General features: G+C 40.2%; 1 protein-coding gene across 1 annotated transcript in view; it reads left to right on the top strand.

Annotated features, from left to right (window-relative positions):
- Nucleotides 1-26,501, top strand: part of DNAH11 (dynein axonemal heavy chain 11) — a 313,899-nt gene that overhangs the window by 73,289 nt on the left and 214,109 nt on the right. The window contains 8 exon segments of the mRNA XM_019928507.3: nucleotides 238-396; nucleotides 1,525-1,608; nucleotides 3,123-3,281; nucleotides 6,181-6,303; nucleotides 14,034-14,156; nucleotides 16,299-16,523; nucleotides 17,600-17,691; nucleotides 19,273-19,399. Of these exon segments, the coding sequence (XP_019784066.2) occupies nucleotides 238-396; nucleotides 1,525-1,608; nucleotides 3,123-3,281; nucleotides 6,181-6,303; nucleotides 14,034-14,156; nucleotides 16,299-16,523; nucleotides 17,600-17,691; nucleotides 19,273-19,399 (1,092 nt within the window).

Here is a 26,501-nt window from a genome sequence, read left to right as displayed (position 1 = left end):
AACATTACTGTGTTTCCTGATAGTCTACTCTAACTTTTTTGAGTAGTTGTGAGTTTGCTCCTCTAAAGCCCCCATTTTACCAATAATTACACTTCAGATTTCTTTCTATTTTCTTTTAAAAATCGAAGTTGTACAAGTTGACATAACCAGAGCTACACAACGCTGTGGCTTTTCTTCTCTGGCAGTTCATTGGATATTAAGTGTGTTTGTGTGCGTGTGTATGTGTTTTCTCCTTAGGCAAATCAAGAGCTTGAGGCGTTAGAAGAAGAACTGTTGCAGATGCAAGAATCTACTCATCTTTTTGAAGTGGCTCTTCCAGAGTACAAACAAATGAAGCAGTGTCGCAGAGAGATAACATTGCTCAAGGGGCTCTGGGATGTCATTATTTATGTTAAGGTAAGACACTGCTTTTTGAAACCATGCTTTTTTTCTTTTAGTATTTCTTTTGTATAAGTATGCGATTTTTAATGTCTCTGTCATTCTATTTGTGTTTTATAATGTCTTAAAATATGTGGGTATTAGACTTTTTCCCCAGAATTAGAGTTCAGATATTTCTGAATTATCAGTGCTTTTTGTTTGCCATTCTGAATGAAACTTGGTATTATGAGTTGACTGCTTCAAATCCTTCTTGAGAGTTATGTAGGATATAAACAAAAATTAATATGTACCACACACATATGGTCACTTGTGCATACAAACTGATGTGTACACCATGGTTATACTTCCGTACGTGTGCATATATAAACAGGCCTAAACTAAAAATAGAGTTACTTTGTCTGTGTTAATTAAGTTGCAAACTTAAGTGCAAAAATAAGTTCTAGAGGCTTCCCTGGTGGCGCAGTGGTTTGAGAGGCCACCTGCTGATGCAGGGGACAGGGGTTCGTGGCCCGGTCCGGGAAGATCCCACATGCCGCGGAGCGGCTGGGCCCGTGAGCCATGGCCGCTGGGCCTGCGCGTCCGGAGCCTGTGCTCTGCAACGGGATCAACAGTGAGAGGCCCGCGTACCGCAAAAAAAAAAATAATAAGTTCTAGGAACTAGGCGTATTGCAATATGTGTTATACATTATTTTCTTTGAAGTTAGTTGAAAGCCAGTAAAGAAATATATTAACAAGGCATAGAATATGGTCAAGAAACTCATGAGAGTTTTGTCTATAACAGATGAAGGTTTTCTTATGAAAGCTTATCTTATATGTAGAATTATAAAAATATGGTATTTAATGGTAACATTATTTACCAATTCATTCAGAGTATTCAGGATTAAATGATAATGATGGTATGTGTATGGAATTTGTCATTGCTTCTAGAAATTATCATATCACAATGTTTTAGCCTTAGGTTTGACGTGTTCTGACAACTTTTTTGGTTTTGTGGTGGGGAAGTTTTGACAGGTGCAGTTAATGCTTAAATAATTGACTTTCCCCCGGATGATGGAGTCGCTGTGTATCATCAGTTTAGATATTTTGCTGCGGAGACTTGCTTTCACCAAATGTTGTTGACACTTTTATCTGCTTGTGCGTTTTCAGAGAAGCATTGATAATTGGACTAAAACCCAGTGGAGACAGATTAATGTGGAACAGATGGATGTGGAACTCAGAAGGTTTGCCAAGGCAAGTTCCATAACTGTCTGTGACGACGATTTATCTTCCTCAGCACCACCTTCTTCCATCTTCCCTAACCTAGCGTCTGCTGTGCTGGACTGCATGTCCTTATTTACTTCAAACAGGATGATTTGAAACAGGATTTTGTTTTTCAGTCTCAGCCAGTTGCCCTTGTAATCAAGCCTACCTTTCTGTGAATGAGTGGATAAGAGCATATTAGGGCTAATGAACTGATGAGCAGTGGCTATCATCACGCGCTCCTGTGGCTGTCTAGAACGGAGGCTGGGAGGTGAAGCGCAGGGCTGAGGGAGGGGTTAGGCTTACGAAAGCTGTCGAATTCTTTCTCTAGCAGCTGTAAGCATGCTGTATCTTCAAAGGTACCTTTCGGTTGTGGCCTTTGGGGCAACTAGTTGGGGTAACTTGTGGATGTGTATGGAATACTGTGACCTTCGTTCTTATTACTGCCCACTCCAACATCGCAAGGGGGCTCGATGTAACAGAACTGAGCTTTTTTGAATTTCGTGCTTTGATAGCTAGTCCCCACGGCCCTGTGCCCTCTGAAGAGAGTAAAGCCTCTTTGGATAAAGCCAAGTGCATGTTTGGATGAAGCCAAATGCGTAACCACGAAAGGCAGTTCAGAAGTAACGAGGCCTTTTGCTTTCTTCTTGCCCCAGAACATCCTCACCCCGACTCAGTCCTGTGCTCCGCTCCAGCCAACTCTTCCCATTTTTTTCTTCCCTTTTTATCCTGGTCCCAAGAACCCGAACTAGAACAGCCCATCATTCTTTTGCATGCCCTGGGGTCACTGTGCCTCTTTTCTGTACTCACTCCCTGTCCGTCTCCTTGCCCAGTGGACTGTCTCACTTCAGAGTGACAGTTTGACCCCCACTCTCAGCTGAAGATATTTTGCCTTTTTCTTTTCTTTTTTTTTTTTTTTTTAAAGAAGTAGCGCTGTCCTGGGATTGTTGTTTTATTAGGGGTTTTCTCATTCACAATTGTTAATGTTGTTCCATGAGCCAAGAAGACAGCCAAGTCAAAGGCCCTATTGACACGTCTTAAAATCATGACTATTTAGTTCCAAGGAACAAACACTCAAAGGTAACCAGCATTTCAGGGCTACCATTTAAACAAGCCAGGTCTTCCGAGGAAGGTGTTAGTAATCCAGGTAACAATCTCAGTTTCCTGCTTATTTATGTTTCTAGAGGAAGCACTCTTCATTGCACATGTCCCGTAAACTCTATTAATTCTCTACATTTAATGACCCTTGGGTTTCCTCATGGGACATCAAGTTAGAGCCTGTGAATAAGAAACCAATGTATCCAAGTGGCTTGTACACAGTGGACTCGTAATATATGAGTGAGTGGATCCTTTTCTGTTTCTCTAGTTTTAGTCTTTAACCTGGGGACTTAAATGTTTTTACTTTCTTCCTATCCAGGGAAATGTAAATTTATTCTTTCAAAGGAGGAAAATGATAAAACATATTATTATTTTGGGGGACCTAGTTTTTTGTCACTTTTCTCTAGGAAATTTGGTCTCTCGATAAGGAAGTCCACGTGTGGGACGCTTACTCAGGCCTGGAAGGCACAGTGAAGGACACGATGACCTCCCTGAGGGCCATTGCGGAGTTACAGAGCCCTGCCCTCAGAGACAGGCATTGGCACCAGCTGATGAAGGCCACTGGGGTCAGTTTCCTGAGTCTCACTAATTGAATATTTTTGTGACTGAAGTGTGATTCCTCGGTTTACATCATTCAACTGGGAAGAAGTGGGATTTGGGAAAAGGTTTCTGGTCAGATGCAAGAGGTCCAGCTCTTTCAGATTGTGACCAAGGGATAGACCTGCAGATATTCTAGTTTTAGCCCCTGCTATGGACTAAATGTTTCCCCCTCCAACGCCGCCAATTCATATGTTGAAGGCTGAGTTCCTAATGTGGTGGTGTTTGGAGATGGGACCTTTGGGAGATAGTTTGGTCATGAGGGTAGAATTCTCATGTATGGGGTCAGTGCCCTTGTAAGGGGATGAAGACCCCAGAGCTTTCTACTGTCTACCATATGAAAATAAAACAGGAAGACAGACATCTGTTAACCAAGAACAGAGCCTTCACCGACAACCCAACCAGGCTGGCACCCTGATCTTGGACTTCCAGCCTCTAGAACTGTGAGAAATAAATGTTTGTTGTTTAAGCCTCCCAGTCTATGGTGTTCTGTTAGAGCAGACAGAAGTGACTAAGACACCCCCTGCCCCCGCCAACCTTTTATCTCTTACTGGCCTATATGACCTGAAATAAGACACTTAACTATTCTGTTTTGAGTTTTTTATTTATAAAGTGAGAGTGATGCTATCTACTCTCATAATCAGAGGGATCTTGTAAGGATCAAGTAAGATAATGTGAAGGCATTTTATAGAGCATGACATGGCTGCAAAGAATCTTATATTTTGTGGAGAGGATCAGAGAGTATTAGAAGTGAATTTAGGGGGAGAGAGAATTCAGAAATAGTGATTTTTTTCTCCCCACAATTCATTTAATAATGACATCCCTCTTTGATGGTCTTTTGATGGTTTTTTTTTTCTAATTTTTTTTAAAGATGCATTTTTTTGATTTTTTTTCTGATGTAGACCATTTTTAAAGTCTTTATTGAATTTGTTAAAGTATTGCTTCTGTTTTATGTTTTGATTTTTTGGCTGCAAGGCATGTGGGATCTTAGTTCCCCGACCAGGCATCGAACCTGCACCCCTGCATTGGAAGGTGAAGTCTTAACCACTGGACCACCAGAGAAATCCCAAATGGTTTTTTATTTTATTGCAAAATATAGAATTATTTCTCATGTGTCTGTGCCATTTGAGGTTATATTTTCTTGCCTCTCTACATCTATTTAGGAGCAAATATACCAAACTTACACTTTATTTTTTAGGGAAGGTGACCTTCATGAGTTTAAAATGCATAAAATGCAGCCTGATGTGCGTGTTTTCTGCTAGGCACACATCATGAAGAAGGGCTGTCATGATTTGAAGACAAAGTTTGCAGGGTGGGGAAACTGAGGAAAGGGGCAGCCTGGTGAAGTGGGGGTGGCCTAAGCTTTATTGGTCCAACTCTAACACCTAGTATCTCTTAGATCTTGGGCCAGTTACTTGCTCTCTGTACCTCAGTTGCCCCTTCTATGAAATACAAGTAATGCTATAATGCTGCCATGCAGACTTGGTGAGATGAGATTATATATAGACCCTAGCACATAACAAGTCCTCAATAAATGGTCCCTGAAGTTCTTATTATAATACTTTCCATAGAGTCTTTTAGGCATTGCATATTTAGGCTTTATATTTGATTAATTTATTCTTTCAGAAAATCTTTATTGAGTCTCCCAACATGGAAGGTATACTTGTGTCCCACTCCCCGCCCCCTTCTCACATTAGCCCCAGTGAGCTTTCTTCTCACCACAGTGTCTTGCCTGTGTCATGCCCTTCTGCAAGCTAGGAAAAGGTAGTTCTCTGGCAATTTAGAAAAAGGCATCTTCCTCCAGGCTGATCTGGGGCATCAGAGCAGTGACTAGATCCAACCTCCAGTTGTCACCTGGGCAGGGGGTCCATATTCACTGCACAAACTATGCAGCTAATCAGGGGGGCCTTGTTATGCATCCCTGCTCATTCCTTCTCTAAGACAGACCTGACTCCCATCAGCTCTGGAGTGAGGTCAAAAGTGATGCAGAGATAGGGTGACCAACTCATCTGGTTTGCTCAGGACTTCCCAGGTTTTAGCCCAGGAAACCCCCCAGTCCTGGGCAAACAGGGAGGTTTAGTCGTCCTGTGCAGAGCCGTGCATGGTGACGAGCAACATGACTGATTGAGGAGAGCCAGAGAGGACTGCACCTTCCGAGAAGCAGGGACTGGATATTCTTAGCAGGGCAGGAAAGGAAATGGCTTCCTTGCAACTGTGTGGTGGGATCAGCTATTCATTTGTGAGGGACATGGGTGAGTCTGGGCACTTAGGAAGAGCTGAGAGCTTCTTAGCAAATATGGAGGTGGGGAAAGTGGGGAGTCAATAAGGTGATGAGGAAATGTGAGTGACATTTTCACATGGTAAATATCAATAATGACAGTATAAGAATAATTATTTTTTGCCAAGGAACTAAGATTAAGTCAATGATGAAACTAGGTTAAAGCACGGAAGCAACTGGGAATTATGTTCAGTGAATAGAGGACCTAAGGAAGAGAAGACAAATGAGCTATTACCTGATTCCTGGGATTTCAACCAAATTATAATAAATGAACAATGTGATTCTCTTTAAAAATGGGTTTTGTGGGCAAAGGAGGTAAGAAATGAGCTGACAGGGGAGGGTTATGAAACTAAAGAAAGTACTGTAGTATGAACGCGGCCTAAACCTCAGCCCTCGCTTCGATGGGTGATGCCTCAGTGACTGTGAGTAAAAAAGCAACGTCTTTGGTTGTCTGCACATTTCAGAACTCGAAATGTACTCAGCAGCTGACTTGAGTATATTTAGCTGTGTTTCATTCCTCTGGCCATTAGGTAGAAGGAACCATTAATATATGTGGAATATAAATTCTGCCTTTTTTTGTTCCTAATCAGGTCAAGTTTTCTATAAACGAAACCACAACTTTGGCAGATTTGTTAGCCTTGCGATTACACCAAATGGAAGAGGATGTCCGAAGCATCGTGGACAAAGCAGTGAAAGAGCTGGGGACTGAGAAGGTGTTGTCCTTGGGCTGTTTCTTTTTACCCTGAGCTAATTCTGTGCACTGGCATGTAAGCAGACTCAGGGAGAAGTCCTCTTGCCATAGCTGTGTGGAGACATGTTTCCCTGGGCAGGAAACAGCTTCCTGCTAGGCCACAGTAAATTTGTAAAACGAGAGAGTTGACCCAGTTGATGATGACGATTATAGCAGAAAACATTTATATATCGTTTACTTGGTAGCAAACACTGCTCTCAGTACTTTATATTAATTCATTTAATTCTCTGAGGATTATCTCTATTGTACAGATGAGGAAACTGAGGTATAGAGAAGTAATTAACTTACCCAGGTTCAACAAGGGACCTGGGATTCACATTCTGGCACACAGAGCACTATCCAAAAAGTAAATAATATCTATCAGACCTTTTTTTTTTTTTTTTACAACTTTACTGGAGTATAATTGCTTTACAATGGTGCATTACTTCTGCTTTATAACAAAGTGAATCAGTTATACATATAAATATGTTCCCATATCTCTTCCCTCTTGCGTCTCCCTCCCTCCCACCCTCCCTATCCCACCCATCTAGGTGGTCACAAAGCACAGAGCTGATGTCCCTGTGCTATGCGGCTGCTTCCCACTAGCTAGCTATTTTACGTTTGGTAGTGTATATATGTCCATGACACTCTCTCACTTTGTCACAGCTTACCCTTCCCGCTCCCCATATCCTCAAGTCCATTCTCTAGTAGGTCTCTGTCTTTATTCCTGTCTTACCCCTAGGTTCTTCATGACATTTTTTTTTCTTATATTCCATATATATGTGTTAGCATACGGTATTTGTCTTTCTCCTTCTGACTTACTTCACTCTGTATGACAGACTCTAGGTCCATCCACCTCACTACAAATAACTCAATTTCGTTTCTTTTTATGGCTGAGTAATATTCCATTGTATATATGTGCTACATCTTCTTTATCCATCCATCTGTTGATGGACACTTAGGTTGTTTCCATCTCCTGGCTATTGTAAATAGTGCTGCAATGAACATTGTGGTACATATCTCTTTCTGAATTATGATTTTCTCAGGGTATATGCACAGCAGTAGGATTGCTGGGTCGTATGGTAGTTCTATTTTCAGTTTTTTAAGGAACCTCCATACTGTTCTCCATAGTGGCTGTATAAGTTTACATTCCCACCAACGGTGCAGGAGTGTTCCCTTTTCTCCACACCCTCTCCAGCATTTATTGTTTGTAGATTTTTGATGATGGCCATTCTGACTGGTGTGAGATGATACCTCATTGTGGTTTTGATTTGCACTTCTCTAATGATTAATGATGTTGAGCATCCTTTCATATGTTTGTTGGCAGTCTGTATATCTTCTTTGGAGAAATGTCTGTTTAGGTCTTCCACCCATTTTTGGATTAGGTTGTTTGCTTTTTTGATACTGAGCTAGATGAGCTGCTTGTATATTTAGGAGATTAATCCTCTGTCAGTTGCTTCATTTGTAAATACTTTCTTCCATTCTGAGGGTTGTCTTTTCATCTTGTTTATAGTTTCCTTTGCTATGCAAAAGCTTTTAGTTTCATTAGGTCCCATTTGTTTATTTTTGTTTTTATTTCCATTTCTCTAGGAGGTGGGTCCAAAAGGATCTTGCTGTGATGTATGTCATAGAGTGTTCTGCCTATGTTTTCCTCTGAGAGTTTGATAGTGTCTAGCCTTACATTTAGGTCTTTAATCCATTTTGAGCTTTTTTTTGTATATGGTGTTAGGCAGTGTTCTAATCTCATACCTTTACATGTACCTGTCCAGTTTTCCCAGCACCACTTATTGAAGAGGCTGTCCTTTCTCCACTGTACATTCCTGCCTCCTTTATCAAAGATAAGGTGACCATATGTGCCTGGGTTTATCTCTGGGCTTTCTATCCTGTTCCATTGATCTATATCTCTGTTTTTGTGCCAGTACCATACTGTCTTGATTACTGTAGCTTTGTAGTGTAGTCTGAAGTCAGGGAGCCTGATTCCTCCAGCTCCATTTTTCGTTCTCAAGATAGCTTTGGCTATTCGGGGTCTTCAGTGTTTCCATACGAATTGTGAAATTTTTTGTTCTAGTTCTGTGAAAAATGCCAGTGGTAGTTTGATAGGGATTGCATTGAATCTGTAGATTGCTTTGGGTAGTAGAGTCATTTTCACAATGTTGATTCTTCCAATCCAAGAACATGGTATATCTCTCCATCTATTTGTATCATCTTTAATTTCTTTCATCAGTGTCTTATAATTTTCTGCATACAGGTCTTTTGTCTCCTTAGGTAGGTTTATTCCTAGATATTTTATTCTTTTGTTGCAATGGTAAGTGGGAGTGTTTTCTTGATTTCACTTTCAGCTTTTTCATCATTAGTGTATAGGAATGCCAGAGATTTCTGTGCATTAATTTTGTATCCTGCTACTTTACCAAATTCATTGATTAGCTCTAGTAGTTTTCTGGTAGCATCTTTAGGATTCTCTATGTATAGTATCATGTCATCTACAAACAGTGACAGCTTTACTTCTTCTTTTCTGATTTGGATTCCTTTTATTTCCTTTTCTTCTCTGATTGCTCTGGCTAAAACTTCCAAAACTATGTTGAATAAGAGTGGTGAGAGTGGGCAACCTTGTCTTGTTCCTGCTCTTAGTGGAAATGGTTTTACTTTTTCACCATTGAGGACGATGTTGGCTGTGGGTTTGTCATATATGGCCTTTATTATGTTGAGGAAAGTTCCCTCTATGCCTACTTTCTGCAGGGTTTTTTATCATAAATGGGTGTTGAATTTTGTCAAAAGCTTTCTCTGCATCTATTGAGATGACCATATGGTTTTTCTCCTTCAATTTGTTAATATGGTGTATCATGTTGATTGATTTGCATATATTGAAGAATCCTTGCTTTCCTGGAATAAACCCTACTTGATCATGGTGTATGATCCTTTTAATGTGCTGTTGGATTCTGTTTGCTAGTATTTTGTTGATGATTTTTGCATCTGTGTTCATCAGTGATATTGGCCTGTAGTTTTCTTTCTTTGTGACATCCTTGTCTGGTTTTGGTATCAGGGTGATGGTGGCCTCGTAGAATGAGTTTGGGAGTGTTCCTCCCTCTGCTATATTTTGGAAGAGTTTGAGAAGGATAGTTGTTAGCTCTTCTCTAAATGTTTGATAGAATTCGCCTGTGAAGCCATCTGGTCCTTGGCTTTTGTTTGTTGGAAGATTTTTAATCACAGTTTCAATTTCAGTGCTTGTGATTGGTCTGTTCATATTTTCTATTTCTTCCTGATTTAGTCTCGGCAGGTTGTGCATTTCTAAGAATTTGTCCATTTCTTCCAGGTTGTCCATTTTATTGGCGTAGGGTTGCTTGTAGTAATCTCTCATGATCCTTTGTATTTCTGCAGTGTCAGTTGTTACTTCTCCTTTTTCATTTCTAATTCTATTGATTTGAGTCTTCTCCCTTTTTTTCTTGATGAGTCTGGCTAAGGTTTATCTATTTTGTTTCTCTTCTCAAAGAACCAGCTTTTAGTTTTATTGATCTTTGCTATTGTTTCCTTCATTTCTTTTTCATTTATTTCTGATCTGATCTTTATGATTTCTTTCCTTCTGCTAACTTTGGGGTTTTCTGTTCTTTTTTCTCTAATTGCTTTAAGTGCAAGGTTAGGTTGTTTATTCGAGTTGTTTCCTGTTTCTTAAGGTAGGATTGTATTGCTATAAACTTCCCTCTTAGAACTGCTTTTGCTGCATCCCATAGGTTTTGGGTCATCGTGTCTCCATTGTCATTTGTTTCTAGGTATTTTTTGATTTCCTCTTTGATTTCTTCAGTGATCACTTCGTTATTATGTAGTGTATTGTTTAGCCTCTGTATGTTTATATTTTTTACAGATCTTTTCCTGTAATTGATATCTAGTCTCATAGCGTTGTGGTCAGAAAAGATACTTGCTATGATTTCAATTTTCTTAAATTTACCAAGGCTTGATTTGTGACCCAAGATATGATCTGTCCTGGAGAATGTTCCGTGAGCACTTGAGAAAAATACGTATTCTTCTGTTTTTGGATAGAATGTCCTATAAATATCAATTAAGTCCATCTTGTTTAATGTATCATTTAAAGCTTGTGTTTCCTTATTTATTTTCATTTTGGATGATCTGTCCGTGGGTGAAAGTGTGGTGTTAAAGTCCCCACTATGAATGTGTTACTGTCGATTTCCCCTTTTATGGCTGTTAGTATTGCCTTATGTATTGAGGTGCTCCTATGTTGGGTGCAGAAATATTTACCATTCTTATCTCTTCTTCTTGGATCAATCCCTTGATCATTATGTAGTGTCCTTCTTTGTCTCTTCTGATAGTCTTTATTTTAAAGTCTATTTTGTTCGATATGAGAAATGCTACTCCAGCTTTCTTTTGGTTTCCATTTGCATGGAGTATCATTTTCTATCCCCTTACTTTCAGTCTATATGTGTCTCTAGGTCTGAAGTGGGTCTCTTGTAGACAGCATAAATATGGGTCTTGTTTTTGTATCAGTTCAGCCAGTCTGTGTCTTTTGGTGGGAGCATTTAAGCCATTTACATTTAAGGTAATTATCGATATGTATGTTCCTATTCCCATTTTCTTAATTGTTTGGCATTTGTTATTGTAGGTCTTTTCCTTCTATTTTGTTTCTTGCCTAGAGAAGTTCCTTTAGCATTTGTTGTAAAGCTCGTTTGGTGGTGCTGAACTCTCTCAGCTTTTCCTTGTCTGTAAAGGTTTTAATTTCTCCCATCAAATCTGAATGAGATCCTTGTTGGGTAGAGTAATCTTGGTTCTAGGTTTTTCTCCTTCATCCCTTTAAATATGTCCTGCCAGTCCCTTCTGGCTTGCAGAGTTTCTGCTGAAAGATCAGCTGTTAACGTTATGGGGATTTCCTTGTGTGTTATTTTTCCCTTGCTGCTTTTAATATGTTTTCCTTGTATTTAATTTTTGACAGTTTGATTAATATGTGTCTTGGCGTGTTTCTCCTTGGATTTATCCTGTATGGGACTCTCTGTGCGTCCTGGATTTGATTAACTATTTCCTTTCCCATATTAGGGAAGTTTTCAACTATAATCTCTTCAAATGTTTTCTCAGTCCCTTTCTTTTTCTCTTCTTCTTCTGGAACCCCTATAATTTGAATGTTGGTGCGTTTAATGTTGTCCCAGAGGTCTCTGAGACTGTCCTCAGTTCTTTTCATTCTTTTTCCTTTATTCTGCTCTGCAGTAGTTATTTCCACTATTTTATCTTCCAGGTCACTTATCCATTCTTGTGCCTTAGTTATTCTATTGATCCCATCTAGAGTATTTTTAATTTCATTTATTGTGTTGTTCATCGTTGCTTGTTTCATCTTTAGTTCTTCTAGGTCCTTTTAAAATGTTTCTTGCGTTTTGTCTATTCTATTTCCACGATTTTGTATCGTCTTTACTATCACTATTCTGAATTCTTTTTCAGGTAGACTGCCTATTTCCTCTTCATTTGTTAGGTCTGGTGGGTTTTTATCTTGCTCCTTCATCTGCTGTGTGTTTTTCTGTCTTCTCATTTTGCTTATCTTACTGTGTTTGGGTTCTCCTTTTTGCAGGCTGCAGGTTTGTAGTTCCCGTTGTCTTTGGTGTCTGTCCCCAGTGGCTGAAGTTGGTTCAGTGGGTTGTGTAGACTTCCTGGTGGAGGGGACTAGTGCCTGTGTTGTGGTGGATGAGGCTGGATCTTTTCTTTCTGGTGGACAGGTCCACGTCTGGTGGTGTGTTTTGGGGTGTCTGTGGACTTATTATGATTTTAGGCAGCCTCTCTGCTAATGGGTGGGGTTGTGTTCCTGTCTTGCCAGTTGTTTGGCATAGGGTATCCAGCACTGTAGCTTGCTGGTCGTTGAGTGAAGCTGGGTCTTGGTGTTGAGATGGAGATCTCTGGGAGATTTTCGCCATTTGATATTATGTGGAGCTGGGAGGTCTCTTGTGGACCAGTGTCCTGAACTTGGCTCTCCCACCTTAGAGGCACAGCAGTGACTTCTGGCTGGAGTACCAAGAGCCTGTCATCCCCACGGATCAGAATAAAAGGGAGAAAAAGCAGAAAGAAGGAGAATAAAATAAAATAAAGTAAGATAAAATAAAATAAAGTTATTAAAATAAAAAATAATTATTAAGAAAAAAATTTTTTAAGTAAAAAACAAAAACGGACAGATAGAACCCTAGGACAAATGGTGATAGCAAAGCTATACAGACAAAATCTGACACAGAAGCATACACATACACACTCACAAAAAGAGGAAAAGGGGAAAAAATAATAAATCTTGCTCTCAAAGTCCACCTCCTCAATTTGGGATGTTGTTGTCTATTCTGGTATTCCACAGATGCAGGTACATCAAGTGGATTGTGGAGATTTAATCCTCTGCTTCTGAGGCTGCTGGGAGAGCTTTCCCTTTCTCTTCTTTGTTCTCACAGCTCCTGGGGTTCAGCTTTGGATTTGGCCCCGCCTCTGCGTGTAGGTCGCCGGAGGGCGTCTGTTCTTCGCTCAGACAGGACGGGGTTAAAGGAGCAGCTGACTCGGTGCTCTGGCTCACTCAGGCCGGGGGGAGGGAGGGGCACGGAGTGCGGGGCGAGGCTGGGGCGGCAGAGGCCGGCAGGATGTTGCACCAGCCTGAGGCGTGCCGTGCGTTCTCCCGGGGGAGTTATCCCTGGATCTCGGGACCCTGGCAGGGGCGGGCTGCACAGACTCCCCGGAAGGGAGGTGTGGATAGTGACCTGTGCTCGCACACAGGCTATTTGGTGGCGGCAGCAGCAGCCTTAGCGTCTCCTGCCCGTCTGTGGGGTCCGCGCTGTTAGCCGCGGCTCGCGCCCGTCTCTGGAGCTCCTTTAAGCAGTGCTCTTAATCCCCTCTCCTAGCGCACCAGGAAACAAAGAGGGAAGAAAAAGCCTCTTGCCTCTGACTGAAGCCGGAGCCTCAGCTCCCAGCCCCGCCCACCCTGGCGGGTGAGCAGACAAGCCTCTTGGGCTGGTGAGTGCCAGTAGGCACCGATCCTCTGTGCGGGAATCTCTCCGCTTTGCCCTCCGCACCCCTGTTGCTGTGCTCTCCTCCGTGGCTCCGAAGCTTCCCCCCTCTGCCACCCGCAGTCTCCGCCCACGAAGGGGCTTCCTAGTGTGTGGACACCTTCCGTCCTTCACAGCTCCCTCCCACTGGTGCAGGTCCCGTCCCTATTCTTTTGTCTCTGTTTATTCTTTTTTCTTTTGCCCTACCCAGGTACGTGGGGGAGTTTCTTTCCTTTTGGGAGGTCTGAGGTCTTCTGCCAGCGTTCAGTAGGTGTTCTGTAGGAGCTGTTCCACGTGTAGATGTATTTCTGGTGTATTTGTGGGGAGGAAGGTGATCTCTGCGTCTTACTCTTCCGCCATCTTCCCCTTCTCTCGGATTCTGAGTCTTGAGTGTCTATCAGACTTTTAAGATAACCTTTTAAATCCCCTCCTGCTCTGGCATTGTGTTTCAGTGAAGGATATAAAGCTCAGATCCAGTAAAAAAAATTTGATATTGGTGTGACACTTGTTCCTTTTGTGTGGTGGAATTCATTCTCTAAACCTCATCACCGTGAATTATTTGGAGGAAAAAAATTGAGGCCAGTGATATTTGATGTCCCTCTGTTTTTTTTTTTTAAATTGTAAAAACAGTTTTTAAAATTCCAGATGATAGCCTAAGTATCAGTCCTAAATTAAACTTTTGTGCACATAACTAAATACTGTTTACATCTAGGTTGTTACTGAAATCAGCCAGACCTGGGCAACCATGGAGTTCTCTTACGAAGTTCACTCTCGGACAGGCATTCTATTACTGAAGTTTGATGAACAATTGTTTGAAACTCTAGAGCACAACCAAGTAAGATGGATATTTTTATTACAGATTTTTTCATTTTAAATTACAATTTTAGATTTTTCCCAAGTTCCAGTACTCAATATTTCTTTCTTCATTCATTGGGCATCTGCTTGTACCAGGCTCCAGGCATAGTACCATTTGGGCTCAAAAAGTATGAACACTTGTTCTCAAGGAACTTGCGCTTGAGTAGGGAGACAGAGACAGGGTTCCAAAGGGTCTTGTAAGGTGGTGGTACTTGTGCTGAACCTTGAAGGATGGGCTGGTATTCAACAAAAAATGGTGATCAGAAAGGAGTGTTATAGCAAAGGGGAGAATGTTAGTGGCATCTTGGAATGCCAGAAAGTACCTGCCATTCAGAGGTAATTTAAAGAGTTTGGTTTCCTTAAAATATAGATTTTCTTGATAGGAATAATAAAAAATAAGGCTGGAGGGACAGTCCAGAGCGCAGCCTATGTGGTCTTGAATTCTAAGGTTATGAGTTAGCATCTCTTTGGACATGAGACATAAGAAAGATGAAAGAGACAAACTATTCAGAGGAAATAATAACAGTAGTGTTATTATTATTAGACATGGGGCACTTAGGAAAGAACCTGCTCTGAAGAGATGATGTTCTATTATTTTTGGTGTATTTGAAGTGAGGGACATTGATGTAAAGGTGGAAAGTCTGACCCAGAGCTCAGTGCAGAGGTTCAGTCTAGAACTGTAGTTTGCGAGGTCATTTTTGGTGTCTTGAGAATTGATGAGCTAGATAATGAGACGTAAAGAAGATAATCCAGCTGAGAATAGAGCTTTGGGAAAGGCTGCGTGTAGTGAACAAGAGCAGGAGACATAAAGGAGGCAGAGAGAGAGAGAGTGGGCAGAGAAATCGTAGAAAAAGAAGACTGTATAGTATCATCAGCAATCACAGGATAAGTTTCTCCTACAAAGGAGAGTCGACTGTCATGGAAACAACCTAAGCGTCCATGACATATGAATGGATAAAGAAAATGTGGTGTATATACAGTGGAATATCATCATTCTGCCATAAAAAGAAGGAAATCCTGCCGTTTGTGATGATGTGGGTGGATTTTGAGAGTATTATGCCAAGTGAGGTAGTTCACTCAGAGGAAACAAGTACTGAATATTCTTGCTTATATGGGGAATCTAAAAAAGCTGACCTTATACAGAGTAAAATGGCGGTTACCAGTTTCTGGGGCTTTGGGGAGGTGTGGAGGTATTGGTCAAATGGTCCAGACCTCTGGGTATAAGATGAATGAGTTCTGGGCATCTAATGTACAGCATGGTGACTGCAGTTAACAATAGTATATTATATGCTTGAAAGTTGTTAAGAGAGTAGATCTTAAATGTTATCAGCACGCGTGTACACACACACACGGCAGTTACATGGGTTGTGGAGGTGTAAATTTACTGTGGTAACCATTTCACAGTATATACATGTATCAGATCATCACATTGTACACTTTACACTTATACAATGCTGTATGTCAATAATATTTCAATAAAGCTGGGAGGGGAAGAATAGTCAAATGTATTAAACACTTAGAGATGGAGGAGGATGAAAAGGAGCTGTTCTCAGTGACTTCCTGGAATTTCAGTGTCAGAGAATGATGGGAAGTGCTCGCTGAACTGCACGACCTTAAAGCAAGGCTTGGTGTTAGGAAGGCTGCCAAGTTTGGTAGTAAACTCAAAGAGGAGGAAAACAGGAGCTTAAGGTCTTAGCAAACTGGAAGGAAGTTTGTTTCGTATTTTCAATATTGAAAAAGAAGACCCATAACCTTAGGATGATTCATAGGCAGAGACCCCAAGAAGAGTGAGAGAGGATGAAAGAATAAAGTTTAATTCCTAAAGCTGCACCCTGGTGCACAATATTTTTTCCTGCCTTCCAAGAGACACGTGGCCTTCTTCTAGAAGACGCATTACATGTAGTTGCTTATATTTGTCTTTTTCCTTTTGGAAAAAACATGTTATTATGTAATATTTAATGCCATTAATTCACTCACTTAGCAAATACTTACTGAATGCCTGTTGCATGTATCGTGTGCTAGGTCCTAGGAATCCAGCAATAAACAGAAGAAGTGTGCTCCCTCTTGATGCTTACAGACTACCAATTTAGATGGTATTTGAAATTCTTTGCCTTTCTTTTAGGTTCAGTTACAGACTCTGCTTCAAAGCAAGTATGTGGAATATTTCATTGAGCAAGTCATAAGCTGGCAAAACAAATTAAACACAGCAGATTCGGTCATCTTTACTTGGATGGAAGTACAGCGCACTTGGTCTCACCTAGAAAGCATCTTTGTTTATTCAGAAGATATTCGAATTCAGCTTGTGAAAGATGCTCAGAGATTCGGCAGAGTAGATGCTGAATTTAAGGTTCGTGGAAGAAAGGCTGTTTTCTATCCTAACAGCTTTGTCCAAACAATATAAAAATCTTGTAAAGAAACATGATTTGGGGTACTGTATTTATGAAAAATATATGTGTGTATTTGAATTTCAGGAGACAAGGTCAGGAAACTTGTCTGTGAAGGGTTAGATAGTCCATAGTTTAGGCTTTGTGGTTGTATGTGGTCTCTGTCACAACTCAGCAGGGCTGCCATTGTCCTGTGAAAGAAAACATAGACACTACATAGACAGATGGGTGTGGCTGTGTACCAGTAAAACTTTATAGACACCAGAAATTGAATTCCGTATTATTTTCATGTGTCACGAAGTATTATGCTTCTTTAGATTTTTTTCAACTAGTTAAAAACGTAAAGAGCATTCTTAGCTTCAGGCCGTACAAAACCAGGCAGCAGGCCACATGTTTCCCAGAGGCCTACACCAACAGTAAGGCCTGGGAGCCAGATTCATCTTCATGAAGTAAGAGACTGAGGAGGGGAAACCAGTAACAAAGTTATACTATCAGTTACTGGTTTGTTTCATAAGAGCCACAGAGAACACATGGAGATGTACATATAATAAATGATTTGAGAGACTTTAAGCAGAGAATAATGGCTTTACTTTTTATCTAGAAATGGGGATGAATTATTGTTGTCTTACTAGCTAAAGCAGAACACCAGAGGAATTCTATTTTATTTAACTTTTAAGGAGGAAAGAGTGGGTAGATTGTTTCATATTCATCTCATTTTCCAATGTGAGTGTATTCTTTAAGATTCTGGTTCTCTGTCTCTCTATTTTTTTGTGCGTTTGGTTTAGAAGAGAGAAATTCTGCCTGGACCCAGAGTGGTGGTAATGTCTATCGAATTTATATTGATAAAAACTATGTGATTACACTTTGTTTTTGATGTTCATCTAAAAGTTTAAAAGCAGAACAGACGTGGTGTTAGAAATCTCATTTATCTTGCTTTCCCGTAGTTTGATTGTTTTTCACTTTTTAATTCCCTAAATGGATGAAAAATTTAGAAAAGTAATTTCTAATATCAATGGCTCCATGTTTTACTTTTGCTCAGGAGTTAATGTTCAGGACAGCTAAAATAAAAAATGTTTTAGAAGCAACAAGCAGACCTAACCTCTTTGAAGAACTTAAAGATTTACAGTACAGGTAAGAATAAAACTACAAAGTGATCAATTTGTTATACTTCTGAGATTTCTTTTGAATATCTAATAGTGTTTAACACCAAGTTATTGTACGAACAACTTCTACTAAATTATAATTTTGCTTATAGTTATCTAGTTGCCTTATACATATTAGGTGGTACATACATTTTGTGAGTTAATGTAAACAGATCCAAATATATTTCTGTTTTCCAAAAAGGAATATCATTATAGTAAAATTAGAATATCCTATTATCAAGAGAATCAGCATGGTTGTTTAATCAATTCTTTTATCAAAGTATCCTGCAAATATTTATTAAGCAGCTACTGTATGCTAGGAACTGGGATTGCACTCATTTTAAGTCCTTTATTTTGTATATAGTTTAATTATACTAGAAATTATCCTTAGACAGCATGTTAGTATTTTTGAAATCCTTGTCCTAAAGGGCATTTGTAATTTTTATATAAAATTATACAACAGCTAGTGGTCATAAGAATTTTCTGGCTTTTGATTAAAAATGGGCAGATCAGCCACTAAAAGAAGAGCTTTGTGTGGAATTGTGATCACTTTTCATTGCAAGGCAGAGGAGCCCTCTAGATAAAAATATATATCGCATACAATTATTTCATAATCTGGAAGTTTTTTAGAGAGAAAGTTGGCCATAATTTTAAAAGTGTGGATTTCTGCAGAAGTTAATTATTTCTTAGTCAGTAATCTTTGAGGGTTTTGGGGGCTCTGCCCGTGGGTCATCTCTGCTCTGCTAAGAAAATAATGTGGAAATGATTCTGGATCTTATGACTCTTCTGAAAACAAGAGAGAGTTGAAGGTGCTTGTGTTTTGTAGACATTCAGTGGGAAAAGGAAGACCTTAAACCAATTACGTGTTAAGTAAAGCATTTTGTGCTCGGGGCGAGTGATGCCAAATCTGGTCTTCTCTCCTGCTGATGAGAGGTGTCATTAAAAGAAGGGTAAAAATGAACTTACCTACAAAGCAGAAACAGAAGTAGTTACAGATGTAGAAAACAAACTTATGGTTACCAGGGGGTAAGGGGGAGTGGGACAAATTGGGAGATTGGGACTGACATATACATACTACTATATATACAATAGATAACTAATAAGGATATACTGTATAGCACAGGGAGCTCTACTCAATACTGTGTAATGGCCTATATGGGAAAAGAATCTAAAAAAGAGTTGATATATGTATATGTATAACTGATTCTGTTTTCACTGTACACCTGAAACTAACAACATTGTAAATCAACTATACTCCAATAAAAAAATTTTTTTAAATGTCCACACTTCCCTCCAAAAAACAGACAAGTGATAAGTAACATCAACTTAAGTCTGATCTATATTTAGTCTCAACTAACGATGGGTGTGTGTGTGTTTCTCCTCCCACTTGGCATGACTTGTACACGAGTCATGAACAAGACGATGATGTCAAAGAGAGGGAGGTAGGCTCTGTGTTAAATGGTGAGCTTCTTGTGGTGAATGGACAGATGAGAGGCTCTGGGTTTTGGTGACGTTTTAATAAATGAATGGGCAAGATATGCTTACAATGATTTTTCATTCCTTCCTGCAGGCTTTCTCTTTGTGAAAAAGCTCTTGCTGAGTACCTGGAAACCAAGCGTGTGGCTTTTCCGCGCTTCTATTTCATCTCTTCCGCAGACTTACTTGACATTCTCTCAAAGGGAGCTCAACCTATGGAGGTAAATATTTGTTTTTGAGAGTCTCATATTATCCTGTGTTAGCTAAGGAATGTCACAGTTTCTTTATCATTGTCAAATGCCACCTACCATGTCACATGTACCAGGAGCCGGAAAATATGCAGTAAGACTTCTTAATGCAGCAACAGAGGGATGTTAGAAGCAGTGCTCAAGGAACTAGGAAAGGTAACTGCCTGGTTCTCAACACAAGGAAGGGACAGCAAATGTACAAGGCTTAGGGCCCGGTAAGAAGTTAATGGAAGAAACACTGGCTCCAAACCCCCAGAATTCTGGGACAAGGACTGGAGCTCCATTGCCTGGTTTGCAGCTTTCCTGGGGGAGACTGAGTCACTGGGAACGAGATCATGGCTGGTACCTTCTTACAACAACCTTGACTCCAGAGTAACCTTCATAGTTGAAGCTGGACTAGGCTTCAGTGCTGTCAGAGGTGTATTGGTATATTTTCATCCTCTACCTAACACTCTAGTTTTCTCTTATCCATTCAAAAATAATGTAGCACCCATGACAATATGTAAAGCAAATAAAAGCAGCTCTTATCTTTTGTAATCTGAGAGCACAGATCAGAGACCAAGCTTCGTGCAAATCCCAAAGCTCTCCTTCCTCTAAACATTTAGTGGATGTTGCCTTTCATTATATCTGTTCAGTTGTTCACATCCATTTAGATCTTAGAATTGTTACAACTGACATAGGCAGTTACTCCTAGACTTGACCATATATCACAGATTATTTTGACGCCAAAGGTTGTGCTTTATCGTTGTGGATTTGTCTCCATGTTCCTGCTCTAGGTATTTTTCTGCCATTTTCTTTGGAATATGTGTCACCTAACACTACGGTTTCCTGAATTCTACTGTTCTCTGGACACAGTATTTATCTTTTTTTTTTTTGGTACGCGGGCCTCTCACTGTTGTGGCCTCTCCCGTTGCGGAGCACAGGCTCCGGACGCGCAGGCTCAGCGGCCATGGCTCACGGACCCAGCCGCTCTGCGGCATGTGGGATCTTTCCGGACCGGGACACGGACCCGTGTCCCCTACATTGGCAGGCGGACTCTCAACCAGTGCACCACCGGGGAAGCCCCCACAGTATTTATCTTGATTATTTCTCTCTCATTCATCATTTCTCTTTGGAGCTAAATTCAGATGGATGGCTGTTCTTGCCATCCCTGATGCCAACATTTTTTTTTCATTATCCTTCCTAAATTACAGGATGAGGTTTTGCTTTTACATATATATATATATATATATATATAAACTTAAAAGGTGTACCTTTAAAATCATTCTTTTTATTTTCACAGCATCACTTCAGTATTTCAGAGTGTTATTGTTAATACCAGTGCGACTTATCGTGGAAGTCTTCCTGTCTACCTAATTCATAGTGTTGTAATCATAAGTTCTAAACCCCTGAATCTCAGGTACATTTCTCAGTAGTAGTACTAGTAACACTCTTTAATGAATGACTAGGTAATGTAAGACATTAAAAAGATTTTAAATTTTAATGTAGCTGAATATTGAGGTCACCGCATAGAGAATCTCCAAAATGGCTCACAGCCATAATGATGAATACTAACAACAGTGCTGTCTGTGTCATATCAACAAAAGGAGGTGGGGTATTTCTGCTTACGAGCTGAAGGGGTCTGGCTTTGCGGCTCCAGAGTAAATGCGGTACACAGTTCTCCTGACCTGCCAGCTTTGAAATGATTCGATTTTTGAAACATTTGACATTTGAGATACATTATTTTGAATTTTGCTCAAAATGTGATTTCATTGAGATCCTTTCGTTACACGAATTAAACGTTGAACAATTCGATTTCACCTCAAATGCTATCACCCTTTTAGGAAAGGTTTGTCATTAGCGAAAGTGTTTAGCTGCCTCTGAAGTGCAGATACCACCTGGGAGCAACTTGTTGGGGTGAAGGATTGAAAAGGGGCTAAGGATGAGTTGAGTCATCTAGAGCCGCGGTCAGCTTCTTTCCCTGCAGTGGTTCTGCAAAGTCAAGGTGTGATCTCAGCCCTTGGTCACTTGCTGTGGAATAGTTAATGCTTTTAGCAGTTATGCCAAAGGGCCTAGCCTTGCTACACTCTTTCTTGCATCATCAGAATCAGTTTCAGGCCACCAGACACAGCTTTTCCGTCTCTGCCTTTTGTGCTAACATCCTGAATGTGTGCCCTGTACTGTGACGGAGATAACATGGCAACTGCAGCTTGTGGGATAACAATGCAATTGCCCCAGAAGAGATGACCCTTTGTGGGCAGAGGAGTCATGCTGACATCTTGTGAATGACTTGAATTCCTCAGGCCCCCCTCCTCCACCCGCCACACTCAATTTAACAGTGTTGGTCCAAGTGAGGGTTTCTGCAGTTGATTGTGGAATTTGATCAGCCTGAGTACATCAGCCAGGAAAGTCTGATATTATTACATCCTGTGTTCTATAAGCAGAAATGCCCAATTTAAGATACTTGAGTTGGAATGTCAGAGTGATGAAATCAGTGTGTCTAGAATGCCTTCAGTGGGTTTCAGCTGTTGGTAAGTTTGGTTAAGGTCAAGTTTTAAAGACTTTTCTCCTCCTAGAGTTCACCCTGACCTCCCAGTGGCAAAGATTATCTAAAGGACTGAGGGTGTGGCTTTGCTGTGTAACTTCCGTGGTCAAAATCTCTGGTGGTTACTTATGGAAATACAAACTTAGAGGTATATTTGCAGGATTAATGGTCATGGCGCAGTAGTTATGAAGTTGCACATGATTCAATATTAAAATTCTGTGCTTTCTCCCCCACCTTAGAAAAACATCCTTTTGTGTTTTTCAATGAAGGAATGTAGTGGTTAAAGTCAGCCTGAGTAACATCAGTTGGCCCCATTGTGCCCTTCCAGGTTGTGATACTGTGCCTTGAAATAGCTGATAACTTGGTGTTTTTAGCCACTGGTTCCTTATGACTTGAAAGATCTTTTTGTCCTAGAAGCGTTGGTGCATTTTGTCTTCCTTCATCTCCTATGTGATGATGAGTGAAAGCTTCCCCATGATAGAGGTATACTAAAGAATGACACACTTTCCATGTGATCAGCTGCGTTTGTGTTGTGTGACGGGGGGTAACCATGGGCCACATGTGTGGCTATTGGGCACCTGAAATGTGTCAACTGAGGGGCTGAATTTTTAACTACAATATGTTAGAAAAACTGATCTTTGATTCAGTTATTGGAAAACAAGTTTGAAACAACTAGAATGTGACTCTGCTTTCGCAACTGTGTATTTTGTGAAACATAAAGACAGATGAAGTATTTCTGATGAAAAATCCAAATTGAGATAAGCTGTGAATGTAAAATATGCAGCTGGTTTCAAAGACTTAAAGATAAGAAGGTAAACTATCTCATTAGTGATTTTTCTATTAATTACATATTGAAGTGACAATACTTTGGATACATTAGGTCAAATAAAAATACATCAGAATTAATTTCACCTGTTTCTTTTTATTTGTTTTAACGTGGCTACTAGAAAGCCACTACTGTGGCAGTTGAGGCCACAATGCATTTTCGAAAATGACAAGATCAGGAATATATATGCTCAGAAATGTTTAATGTTTGCCTCAAAAATATCCTTCAGTGGCATTGGACCGAATCTACATAAGAAGAAATCTGCCAGCTTGTCTTTTGAGAAATCCCCCAAATTGCAGTATGAGACAGATGGCACTCCACTGATACCCTTAATAGAATGTCAGTATTGGCACTTGGACAGGTGCTTGTGAGAAATGGGCTTAATATTAGGTAATAAAAAGAACTTCTGGTCTTCAAGGGGGCAAATATCTAAGATCCCGCATCCCCACAAGCTCAGTATGTTGCTGGATAGTGCTTCCATTTGGTTGTCTCCATGGTAGAGTGAAGGTGCCTCACCACCTGAATCTCAGGAATCAGGGTGATGCAGCTCAGCACTCACTCATAGTGTGTCACAGCCTTCTTGACATGGGTTAGTCCTCCTTAGACAACCAAGAGGGGGAATTCCCTGGCAGTCCAGTGGTTAGGACTCCATGCTTCCACGGCAGCGGGCACAGGTTCGAGGGGGAATCCTGCAAGCTGCACAGTGCAACCCAAAATAAATAAATAAACCAGTAGCTCTTAGACAATCAAGAGGAAAAAGGCTCAAGATGCAAGTGGTTAGTTGGCTGCATGCAAGAGTGAATGACTTTTAGTTGAAATAAAATCAGTCAAAAATCCCTACTTTTTTATAGTGAGTAGAAGGTTGGAGGGCTTGCAGGTACCTACAGTGGAGGGAGGGGGTTGCCCTTGAGTTTAGGTTGGCACTGAGGATGAAATAGGGAAGAGGCAGGAAAAGGAAACTTTTCTGGAGCTAGACATAATAGGCACGTTAGCCATCCATCAGAAGGTAGAATAGTAGGAAAGAACAGAAACCTTGAAATCATGTAGACATGAGTTTAAATCCCGGCTCTGTTGATTTTTTTTTTTCTTCCTTGTATAGATATTGGAAAGACACAAAAATATTTGGTTCCTTTTTACTTATTATCATAACACTTATTTTGTCATTTTGGGGGTCAAAATGAACACAGCATTAGTATTTTTAGGATCATTAAAGTAACGTATAATTCTTTTTTTTTTTTACATCTTTATTGGAGTATAATTGCTTTACAATGGTGTGTTAGTTTCTGCTTTATAACAAATTGAATCATTTATACATATACATATGTTCCCATATCTCTTCCCTCTTGCGTCTCCCACCCTCCCTATCCCACCCCTCCAGGCGGTCACAGAGCACCGAGCTGATCTCCCTGTGCTATGTGGCTGCTTCCCACTAGCTATCTACCTTATCTGTTGATTATTGACTATGTTACTGCTTTACCTTTCTGAACCTCAGTTTCCTTATATACCAAATGGGGAAAGCAGTAGGTACTATATCTTTGATTTTTGAGCAAGCAGTAAAGCAAACATGTAAAGAACTAAGAAAAATGCTAGCATAGAACATAAAAATGGCCACAAATTCTTCCTCTCCCTTCATCCATGCCATTTCAATGTGAAGCTGCAATTTGCATCAAGGGGTAGAGCTTATTTCTCCATTTGGCTTCCTGTGTGACTTGTTTTGGCCAGTGTATCTTTAGCAAGAGGCTTGAAAAGCATTTGTACACTGCGGCTTGCCCTCTTGCTGCTCTTTGGAAACCTATGGCCACCTCCTCATGAATAAGCCAGGGCTAGCCTGCTGGATGAGGAGAAGCACATGCCCATACCCAAGCCACCAGCTGGACAACCGTCACACACATGGGAGAAGCCACCGATCACCAGCGGACTGCAGAGGTGTGAGGGTGCCAAGCTGGGACCAACTGAAAGAACCCAAAAGCCCTGACACAGAATTGTGAACTCTGAAATTGTTGCTTTTTTAAGCCACTAAATTTTGAGGTGGTTTGTTACACTGCAAAAACTAACTGATGCACGTTATATATTCACATAGACATGTCTAAGTACAGAATGTACAATCATTAATATCAAGGACTTTATGTGCTACTGATGTAATATAAAAGATTTTACCTGAAATTCAAAAAAACCCCAAAATGATAAATATCAAGTACTAATCCATGGAGCTAGTTTTTTTTATTTTCTTTCTTTTTATTTTTGTTTTGTTTTTCTTCTTCCTGAAGATACCTTCGTATTAGCTATGCATTGTTTTGACATTCGTGAGTGTGAGAGAACTGGTGAAAATATCATGAGTTGGTGTGTTTCTGAATCTTCGCTAGGCTGAAATACTCTGCCTAGTAATGTGTTCATTTCCCCCTCTTTTTTCAATTTGTACAGATATTTTGTCAAACTCTGACATGATTTTTCATTAGAAAAATACATACATTCACATGATGAGCTATCAAGATCAAACCTACCAAAAGCCTAAGATTAAAAAGACTCACAGTACTGGGCTTCCCTGGTGGCGCAGTGGTTGAGAGTCTGCCTTCCGATGCAGGGGACACGAGTTCGTGCTCCCGTCCGGGAAGATCCCACATACCGCGGAGAGGCTGGGCCCGTGAGCCATGGCCACTGAGCCTGTGCGTCCAGAGCCTGTGCTCCGCAACAGGAGAGGCCACAACAGTGAGAGGCCTGCGTGCCACAAAAAAAAAAAAAAGACTCACAGTACTAAATAATGGTAAGGATGTGGAGCAATGGGAATGTTCCTATCTAGCCAGTGTGATTGTAGATTGGTACAACCACTCAGGAAACCTGTTTGACAATATCTTCTAAATTTGAATATAATAATACATTATTATCCAGCAGTTTCTCTTCTTAGTGTATACTCAGCAGAAATGTATACATAGGTGAACCAAAATATGTGACAAGAATTTTCATAGCTACATTATCCATAACACCCCCAAACTGGAAATAATCCAAATGTTCCTGAACGGTTGAATGCGTAAATACATCGTGTAATATTCATATAACAGAGTACCACATAGCAATGAAGAAGAAAACTGGTGCTATACATAATAACATGAATAAACCTCACTAACATGATGTTGAATGATAGAAGGCAGATGCAAGAATACATATTGTATGACTCCCCTTATGTAAAGGTAATACCCATTTTTTAAAATTTATTAGAGTATAGTTGATTTATAATGTGTTAGTTTCAGCTGTTCAGCAAAGTGATTCAGTTATACATATATTCATTCTTTTTCAGGTTTTTTCCCATATAGATTATTACAGAATATTGAGTAGACTTCTCTGTGCTATACAGTGGGTCCTTGTTGGTTACCTATTGTATATATAGTAGTGTCTGTATGTTACTCCCAAGTTCCTGATTTACTCCTCCTCCACAATGTTTCCCCTTTGGTAACCATAGGTATGATTTCAATACCTGTGCGTCTGTTTCTGTTTTGTAAATAAGTTCGTTTTTATCATTTTTTAAAAATTAGATTGCACTTATAGATGTAGAAAACAATTTTATGGTTACCAGGGAGGAAAGGGGAGGGGGGATAAATTGTGAGATTGGGATTGACATATACATACTACTATATATAAAATAGATAACTAATAAGGACCTACTGTATAGTACAGGGAACTCTACTGAATACTCTGTAATGACCTACATGGAAAAGGTGTCTAAAAAAGAG

The sequence above is a fragment of the Tursiops truncatus genome, chromosome 9 (assembly GCF_011762595.2).
Source record: "Tursiops truncatus isolate mTurTru1 chromosome 9, mTurTru1.mat.Y, whole genome shotgun sequence".
In the NCBI taxonomy this organism is placed as follows: Eukaryota; Metazoa; Chordata; class Mammalia; order Artiodactyla; family Delphinidae; genus Tursiops; species Tursiops truncatus.
This window is presented reverse-complemented; position numbering and strand designations above follow the sequence as displayed.